Raw genomic sequence first — 9,967 nt, 5'->3', positions numbered from 1 at the left:
CAGCCAAAATACAATTACAAAAATACAAAGCTTTTCCTCATAAAGTCTTAACTTTTCCTAGCACAGCCATTTTAATTTATCAGCACAGATGCCTCCAATTGCAATTAACCACAACAGAGCCAGCAACTGAGGCTGCAGGAGATGATGCAAAGCAACACTGAAAAAGCATTTACCTTCTAGGATTGAAAATCCTGCCGAGGTAGGGAGCCCAATGCAAGGCTTTGCAACTGCGTAAAACGCGACAGGTTTGGAATCGGAGGCAGGACCAACAGCTGCCTTCAGCTTCATGACCTGAATTTTTAGTCTGGATGCTTAGAGGGAGAAGTGAGGGATCTGCGCTGGGAAGTCAGGCTTGCCCAATCTAAACTAAGTGGTAAGAGGCTGCCTCAGGCCTCCAGAGCAGCCACACCATTTGTAAGCCAATAGCCCCTTTATCTTACTGGGTACAGGCAGGAATCATCCCTTCACTGTGGTCAGAGAGAAAAACATCCACACCCATGCTGCTCCCCATCCCAAGGGGCACCAGTGCTGACCACGTTGGGGCTACCACAGCAAGGTTCTCGACCTCTCCAAGGAGGTCACCACTCTGTTTTCCGGAGCTCTGTGAGGAGTACAGAAAAGGGCACTGGCGCCTGGCGTCACTACGATGAGACCCTTGAAAGAGTTAGGGCAAAGAGTGGTTTTTCAGAGCAAAGCTGAGTCCCCACAGAACTTGGCACCTCAAGGAAACTGTCTGGGACAGTTGGGCTGCTGGACCGCTCGTCCTGGTGGAAGCGAAAGCCCCTAGCTCAGGCCAGCAGCCTCCCCGTTTGGGCGGTGATGGGCACAGCTGGGTGAAGGCACTGGGCAGCAGCCGGGTCTCACAGCAGCTGGGGCTGCAGCACACCCCACCAGGAGGCTGTTTCGGCAGGATCTGAAAGCTGCAAGTCCTGGCTTCCAGCAAGCCTGTGGCTGGAGTGCAGAGGGAAAGACGGGAGGCCAAGAAAAAGTGGTCCCCACTCCTCAATTTGTTTCCCATTGCCCTGAAGAATGAGGGCTTAGCAGAGAAGTAGTTAAAGTTTTTAAAGCCGCACACGATAACAAAAAAAAGTCACGGCCAGGACAGGTTAAAAGGGAACCCATCAAAAACTGTATCACCGACACCTGAACATTCGCCTAGGAGTCTCAGCTTAGGCCTGGCAGTGCTGGAATGCCACCATGCTGCCCCAGTGGTGCCTCCCCTTCTGCAGCAAAGACAGTTCAAGGGCCGGAAACTTTCAGGGCCTTTTAATTTCTGCGGAGTGCCTGCTGCGGGGTTTGGTGGGTTGATACTGTTCACAAGAGAGAACAGCAGAGATTTTTGCCCTGAAAGGAAGAGAAGTCTGGGAGACCTCATCACAGCCTTCCAGTACCTGAAGGGGCCTACAGGAAAGCCGGAGAGGGGCTTTTTACAGGGGCCTGTAGTGACAGGACAAGGGGGAATCGCTTTAACCTGGAAGAGGGTAGGTTTACATTAGATATTAGGAAGAAATTCTTCACCATGAGGGTGGTGCAGCACTGGAACAGGTTGCTCAGAGAAGCTGTGGCTGCCCCCTCCCTGGCAGTGTTCAAGGCCAGGTTGGATGGAGCTCTGAGCAACCTGGTCTGGTGGAAGATGTCCCTGTCCATGGCAGGGGGCCTGCAACTAGACGGCCTGTAAGGTCCCTTCGAACCCAAACCATTCCACGATTCTGTGATTCTAAACCCCCTAATGTCTGCGATGAGACTACAGGAACAGTGGGTAATGGTGTGCCTCAGAACTGTTTTCTCTGTGTTCCTGTGGAAACATCAGGCTTGCGGACAGATACAAGCCAGCTTCTCAGACAGGGAGTTAGGCAGGACCTGGCCGCGGCTGGTTGAGCAGAGGAGTCCTGGTGTGGTTCTGGCCCCTTCTGCTCATTGCAGCCATGCTAATGTGTGTGGAGATGCTCTGGGGGAGATGTGTCAGGAATAAGATCAGCCGCTGAGCAATGCCAGTGTTCTAGTGCAAAATCTGCATTTTTATTAAAGACATATTTTGGAAGGCCCATTCAAAAATACATTGTGCTCAGTAAAAATTAACCATTTCCATGCTGATAATTAAGGTTACCACAGGATTTTTTTTTCTCTTTTAGAATATTTACAGCAACAATAGAAATTGTACATAAGTTAAGAATGGAATACATGCCCAAAAAAAATTTGTAAGGTGTACCAACAACATGATACAAAGGGTTGTATACAAACACTTTACAAATGGTTTATTAACTTGCATGAAGTCATCTTTAAATATTCAACACATTTTAAAATCAGTTTGTATTCTGGGATTAAAAAGGTTAACACCACATCACATCCCTTCCACAACAGAAAGCATGGTAGATTCAAAAGTTTGTGCGCTTTAGATTTCTAGTAGCTGTTAAAAAACACCAGGGAATCTTATCCATAAATTTGAAGTTTTGCAAGCTACCTCCCAAGCCTGTTATTTTTGGAATAGTCTGTACTGGCAGATTGTGAAAAAAGATCGCATTTTTCTAAACCTCGTTCTTCCTTCCTTCTCCCAAATGACATAAATTCAGAATTCAGCATTTCACAGTGGAGATCTAAGCAGTCCTGGAAGTCCTTAGCAGATTAACCAGATTTTAAAATGCCTGCATAGAATTTCCAACAGAATTACGGCTTCATGGAAGATTTTAGCTTATTGTTCCATACAGACCAAATATATATAGATGTTACTCCTTTCAATTAGACATATCCTTCAGTAGTACGAGTCTAAGATGTGCACTAGCAAAAAAAAAAGTAAGGAGAAAAGGAAAATCGAGACAGTTACCTACACTTAAAGTTTTGCCTTGTTAGTAAACAGTTAAAGCTCTGCCATTGGACTTACACGTCAAGAGTTTACACCAAGAGGTTCACGCCCCATAGCAAAGCTGAACAGCGGCTTCCATCTTGCGCTATGAACATGCTATAACGTTGCTAACGGAAAGCTCCACGAAAGCAGTCACTTCACAACGCATCTCTACGCCTGTACAATGAAGATGCCACCTTGCATTTCTCAGAATGGATCCAGAGAAACAATGCCCTGTGAAAACAGAGACCTGGTGGAACAAAGCGCCTGGCAGGCTGCGTGTTTTGGTGGGGGCACAATGAGGTAAGGTATCTCACCCAGATGAAATGGAAAATTAAAATGAAGAAAATCCTGAGCAAGTCTAAGGATAGCTGTTTGAATAAAACAGCAAACAGGGTGGAGTAGTAGATAAGGCCTCTAACTCCCTGATAATCTGCACTAGAGAAACAACAAAGAACAAGGCAACTGCAATATTTGAGAACCGCAAGGGGAAGGGCAAGGGAAGACTGCAAAGCAGTGCAAAGGATGGCATTGGGATTCTAGAGGGAGAGCTCAGATGGCTTGGAGGTTTCAAAAGTCTATCAGATGAAGGCCCATCAAGATTTTATTACTCGGCTTCTAACAGTACCTAGAGGAAGAATCTTTTTGTATGTCTCTTCACAATTTGGAGTCAATAATAAACTCAGAACAAACCAACCAAACCTCGACCACATTCTGCAAAAGAGAGGAGGTAGATTGACTTGCAGAGAAGACAAGAGATGTGTAGAGTCACTCTTTACCTAAGTCACAAATTCCATGTTCAGACCCCTGGGCCACATCTAAGAGTCACTTTTGCTCGGCTGCATATTTTGAGTTACTTTCTAAACGAGTCTGAGAAGCAGTCTGATTTGGGGGAACGAAAGCATCCAAACATAGCAGGCTGGTCCTCTCACACTTCACAAGCGTCTTCCACTTAGTTTGTCCAAAGTCAACTGTTGCACCAAACAACTGCCTGTACACAAGGTAACAAATAAGCATCCAAGCAGAACTGGAGCAAGTAAAACTCAGACCTAATCCATCAGATTTACCTATGCTGTCTCATGCAGTAGCTGTTAAAGACAGCTGACTGAGACAACAGATGACCTACCACAGCTTTTCCTCTTCAAATTGAAAGAGGATCTCCTGTAAAATCTGGTTTGCTTAATTTTCATGACATTTGCTTCATGATTGCAGAATGAAAAATCTCGTTTCAGTACATCTGAACCAAGTGATGTGCACAAGCCTTCACTTGCCTGATGAGCCTGAGCATTGATGCACTGCTGCTGTTTGACCCTTTGAAACAGGAGCCAACATCTAGAACTTCCAGGTTGTGTTATATTAAAAGGGTTTACTCAAATTGCTCCCTTTTTAACAAAGGCCAGAAGTTAAATGGCTTTTCTCCTCATTCACTACAAACCCAGTTAATGAATGGTTAATATCATGACACCATTAGAGAGAGCTGTGTAGGGAAAGGCACCTGTTCTTAAATAGTGTCCTGATTTGAAGGTCATTTAAAGATGATTAAATAGGGCACATCACCTTTCCAATCATCATCTGTGACAATCCCACCCTACTTTGAATGGTGGGCCTACTTACATGAACAACAGCCCAGACGCATGGTTTATGATATAACCCCATTAACAGTTGTATTATGTATGCTAGCTGGAATGGAAAAAATAAACATTCGTTGCCACCCCACAATTTGCAGTATATTATATATGGCTATCCTTTTCAAACTCTTCGTGTAACTGGGATTCAAACATTCTCCCAGCTCGACTCTGACAGCATTCAACACATACAGAAATAATTACAAGCAGATATTCTTGAAGCACGTCTCACTACTGAATCATTGTAAGAACACAAAGAACTGAAACACGAATAGAAACCCCAAACACTTCTTGAGCATGGCTCGCTCCCCTCAGAAGCGGCTGGGTTTTGATTTAGCTAAACAGATCGCAACACTGCTTTCAGAGCTATATAATCGGTGTTCCCTTGCTTACAAGGGAGGTCTACAGCACTGAACTGTTAAGAAGTCATTGCTTTTTCTGGGTGAACACAGGAGTCTATTCAGCTAATGGCAACAGCAGCTTTTGAAGAAAAATGAAAAATCAGTCGGTGTGTAGCTTTTTTACTAGTAAGATTCATCTGTTAAGAGACCTAACTGCAATGGCAAGGAATGGCTAAATGCCTGTCACAGGACATTGCTTCCTGAAGAATCACCCAGCTTTGCTCCCAGAAACAAGCAGGTGTAGCAGAGGGAAAGGCGACAAACCTAACGATGACCTGAGGGTCTCGTATGGTTGGAAGTCTGAAGTCTGCTTTAATATTGATCTAAAAGAGCGAGTATCTGTAAACAGAGAGGTGTCAGGACTCATACATTTAGGTGGGCCTGACTTGGTATCAGAAATCAAAGCTTGGTGTCAGTACCAAGCCCAGTGCGATGCGGAATCTTTTAGGAAGAAGGGACCAAATCTGAGATCGCTGACTTCCTGCCAAGAACTCTGCCCAGTGCCCCATGCAGGTGACCTCTCAGAGAAGCAACGAACCTCCAGCTGCAATAAATGGAGCAAAAAGTGTTAAACAGCTCTAAGGGACTGTTCTCTGTGGCCAGGCCTACTGAAAAAAATCTGTTGTTCTGGGTTAATACATTTACATGGCAGTTTAAAAGGACAGCTTAAACACATATACAATTTCAGTTAAGATGAGCTTAAGGTGCTTCTTTTTCTGTTAACAAGAGTTCAAAAGCTATAGTGAAAACATACAGACAAGTTTAGGCAGCTTGAGTTCTGCAAAATGACTACAATTCATTTCTGAAACTTAGTTTCTTTTCTATTCACATCATTAATGATGCCACAAGGCAAAACAGATTGCCAAAGAATAAAATGCAGCTTAACTACGATATTTTATACTAAGTAAATCTATAGAACGTGTAGCACAAGACTCACAGACCAGTGAAGAGGAAAGCTCACCCTTACAAAATCATTTGCTCTGTAATTGTCTTCCCCTTTATTGACCCAGCAAATCTCAGTCACTATAATAAGACTCCTTTGGAAGCCTCGGCAAAATTACATTAGCAATATTCTAAATATTGGGAAGTTATACGAAGTTAAAAATACACAATTTATCCCAGCACCAGCTGGCCGAGCTGCTGGAAGTTCTTTCCGACAGAAGGAAGAAAATACTACATACGTTCAACACAATTTAGTATTCAACTGGAATCTACTACAGTTTGTTGAATGTGAGAAGAAAATGAAGCATGAAGTAGAAACAACTTTCAGTAAATATGGGCCACCAAATACTTGAACATTCCTCGGGTCACCCTTGAAGCTTTGCTAACTACTTTAAACAGCTATATGTACAGTCAGAGATTATTCTGATTTAACTTAATGGGTACTGAGAAAAAAAATCCTTTGGAAACATTTCTGCTTGCTAGTAATCAGAACAGCCACATAAAGCCCAGTATCATCATCCCCAGCATGAAGCTCTTACCAGCAAGCTAAAAGTCTTACAGAGGCAAAAGGATACACATCCACAAAGTACAGAAGAGTCTAGTCTGGAGGCTCCCTCGGAGACACTCAAATAGCGCTGCTCAGAGCCCCGCTCCCGGATGCTGCTTCGGTGAGGGATTTCAGCGGCATCAGCCCATTTCAAAGCAGAGAACAGGACGAACCTAGCTGTGAGCAGCTGGCGAGTCCAACAGACATTGCTAAAATCTGCCACTCAGCTCTGACAGCGATGACTAGCAAATATCACAACGTCCTTCCTGGATGCCCGCTGAACTTACCAAAAACTGAATACTCTTTCATGTCTACTGTATTTATAGATGCTATATATATGATATATCAACACAGTATATATCATATATATCTAGATATCATATATACCTATAGAAAATCACATGCACATTTCTTGCAGGCAACGGACAAAGAAAGAATTCTTATTTTGTGATTTTTCAAATTTACTAGACTGACTTTTAGCCCTGGACAAACCTGATGCAACATCCTTCCTGACAAAGATTTTGAGAGTAGTGGTGCCAAATTTGCTGTCGTTAGAACTTTGGTATGACTCAAGAGGTACTGAACAGCGTGTCCAGTTTGCATTGTTATCCACGCAGGAAGTTCAGCTCTTGCCGCTTGGCTGCTCTTGTTCACTACATCTATGGCTAAATCATCGAATTTACATTCAGGCTGATCTCTTTTTGGAACAGACAACGTATTTGCAAGTACAAGTGTCTTACGAGGACAGCATCAAGGAAAGCAACTACGCCGCAGAGTAATGAGGGAGTTGAACTGATGTGATTAAAAAGGAAAGATTGTATTGTTCTGACACTACAGGCCTGACTCTCCTCTTACTGCACAAAGTTTAGACTGGCATAACTCTTTTGACTCCTACTGGCTCACCTTTGATTTAGTTGACCGGGAGCAACAGAGGAATCAGGTTGTGTATTTGCTACACTCGACATTCACCAGCGTAAAGGCAGTTTTAACAATGTTGTACAGGAGGCTGGAACCCAAGATCTAGTATTTTGCTGAGACTGGTTACTGAACTGTGTATGGGAATATTCGGATAGTAAGACCTAAGGAGAAATTAAGCTGCACGGCAACCTTCTCCCTCAATATCCAAATACCAGATTTGTAACTTTAAATACATCCTGAAATATAACAAAAAGTGCAAGAGTAGGCTAAATTTAAATACAGTGTTTATCTTATTAGTTAATAGGTTGCTAAACAAGATGTAAAATACACATATGCATAAAAGCTTATACCATGATCTGCAGTGCCATGCTATGCGTTAAGTGTCAATGTTTGGCATTTCACTTGCAATTCATGCTGTGTTTCTTTGGTTTTCACCCCTGCTATTAAGTGGAAGAGCACCTGCTTTCGCTTGTAGTCACGGGGCACTTTATCTCTGTAGAGGAAACAAAAATTTGGTACCGGGGCTCTGTGCTCTTGATGCAGATGCAGAAATCCCATTAATATTACTAGGAGAGCTAAGGACACAGGGGAGAACATACCACATTTAGATTACTGTACAGTTCTGCAGTCTCTTACATTTAGCCAATACTTCCAACAAAATAGCCCATAATAAAGCTTGGAATTGAATGTTCTCCTTTGTTTGTTACCAATAATGCCTATAATACCGGGCTCTCATAGCTGAGCAAGATTCATACTGTTACAGTCACGTTTATATGCACATTCAACTTCCTTTATTAGAAGTATAATACTGCACTTTATATCACAAATGTATAAAAATATGGCAGATAGTGTCATAACAATACTTTTCTTTTAAATGAGTGTATTTAAAAATCAGACAGTTATTTTCCATTTATATATATATTTATATATAGAATAAAATACTCCTGATGCAATATATAAATGTTACTGTTAGTTTTTTATAGAAACTACTGTAGCTGTTGCACTGCTTCACAATGTTTCAAACAGCTCAAAATAACTTTACATTATAACATAAAAGATATGAGTATAACAGTACGATATTAGGTCATCATAAATAAATATTACAAATCCTATCAAATATGGAAGTTTAAAAAACAAATTTAAGACATACAATTTAACTTTAAACCCTTAGCCGGGACACACTTTTATCACATAAACCCCACTGTTTTAACTAGGCAGCAAAAAATGTCGTAAGGGCATAGGTCTAGACATGAATGTTTTCACCTTTGTAAGTGCCAATACGTGCCAGCAGTCTCCCAGCTTTCAGACAGAGATGTGCACTACGCTGGAATGTAAAGGAGAGAAAATGGCAGCGCATTTCCCTCCCTGACCGGCACACTCTGCCTGGCATCCAGCGACATTTCTGACGACCGGTAATTCATAATTCAACTCGCTTTACCGCATAATCCCTGACTCTCACCGTGGTGCCAAGCAGCGTGGCTCCACATGGACATATTGCACACCTTCATGAAGCTGAAAACGCAGTCTTACCATCACCAGAACCACCACCGCTCCCCTACGCTGATCTCCACCCGAACCGGCCCGTTTTCTGGAGCGCCGCTACAGGGCTGTCTCTTTCAGGTCATTCAGATTCGGCATCCGCGAGCGGTTTGTTCGGCTGTAGGTGTGCCCGTTCTGCCCGCCCTTGGCCGGCAGCTGGTCGGAGTAGGGAGGCCCATCGCTCGCGCTCCTGTTCACCGGCGCGACGTGCCAGGCCGGTTCCAGCTGGCTCGCTATCTGCAGCGTCGGCCGGCTTTTCGGCTGCGGCTCCTGCCGCACGTTGCCGCCGCCGCCGCTGCCGGAGCCTTGACTCATGGGGTGAATTCGCACCTCCGAAAAAGCGGGTTTGGCTGGCTGGCTCGGTAAGGGCTGGAAGCGAGGCTCGGCGGGGACAGGGGGGTTTGAGGAGGAGAGGTGCAGGAGCTTTCGGAGAGATTTTAACGGCTGGCTCTGAAAGACACGGGGAAAAGCGCTTGACCTTCTGCTCTCCATCGTACTGGACTTCGTACAGCATAACTGTCATATCCTAAACTGAGCATCTTGAACTGCACGAGGCTTCTTCACTTTTCATTTGTATCCGTTTCATTCCAAGCTATGACTGACAGCTCAGTTACGACAGCTGAGAAAACGTCCCCTCATCGTGATTCAAACTATTAGCTACCTGAAGAGATGGAACCTTTCCCTACAAAATTGTTCCCATCAAGTATTTTAACCTGTTTCCTGTCAAAACGGAGGCATAGATGATTGCATTAGCTGTCCATCTGTCACTAATCCTGCTGTTAACTTTAGAATCCCAGCCACATTTTATGAGGCACAGATAGCAGAAATACAAAGTTCCTAAAAATTTTGCGAACATCAGTTAGGGGTTAGAGAGAGTCTTGAGTGATCAGCTACACTGAAAGCAGGGCTAGCAGAACTCAGCAGTTAGATATTTTGTTTGCCAGCAGCTGGGTGATAAGCTGCTCTAGTCCCTCACAGATGGTTTAACTGGTGAGCAGGTTGAAGGAAAATGGAGACATGGGGTTAGTGAAATGGCTAGCAAGAGCCCTGGGGAAGCCTGAGGACACAAAGTGGTATGAAAACAGCCTCATTAAATTCCATGGCTCACAGAGCACCTTGCTTCTTCAAACACTGCAGCTGTAACAAACCCTCTTCT

At 43.8% G+C, this 9,967-nt stretch overlaps 1 protein-coding gene across 7 annotated transcripts in view; it reads right to left on the bottom strand.

Moving 5' to 3' along the window:
• Window positions 1–1,997: 1,997 nt before the first annotated feature.
• The window catches only part of CDKL5 (cyclin dependent kinase like 5), a 143,898-nt gene continuing 135,928 nt past the window's right edge, over window positions 1,998–9,967 (bottom strand). For all 7 annotated transcript variants that reach the window (XM_075429046.1, XM_075429083.1, XM_075429055.1 and 4 more), the window contains one exon: window positions 1,998–9,261. In XM_075429046.1, the coding sequence (XP_075285161.1) occupies window positions 8,872–9,261 (390 nt within the window). In that variant the 3' untranslated portion in view covers window positions 1,998–8,871. The remainder of the gene's footprint in view (window positions 9,262–9,967) is intronic.

This window comes from Opisthocomus hoazin, chromosome 1 (assembly GCF_030867145.1).
Source record: "Opisthocomus hoazin isolate bOpiHoa1 chromosome 1, bOpiHoa1.hap1, whole genome shotgun sequence".
NCBI classification, from domain to species: domain Eukaryota; kingdom Metazoa; phylum Chordata; class Aves; order Opisthocomiformes; family Opisthocomidae; genus Opisthocomus; species Opisthocomus hoazin.
Note: the sequence above shows the minus strand (reverse complement) of the source record. Positions and strands in the feature narration are given on the sequence as shown.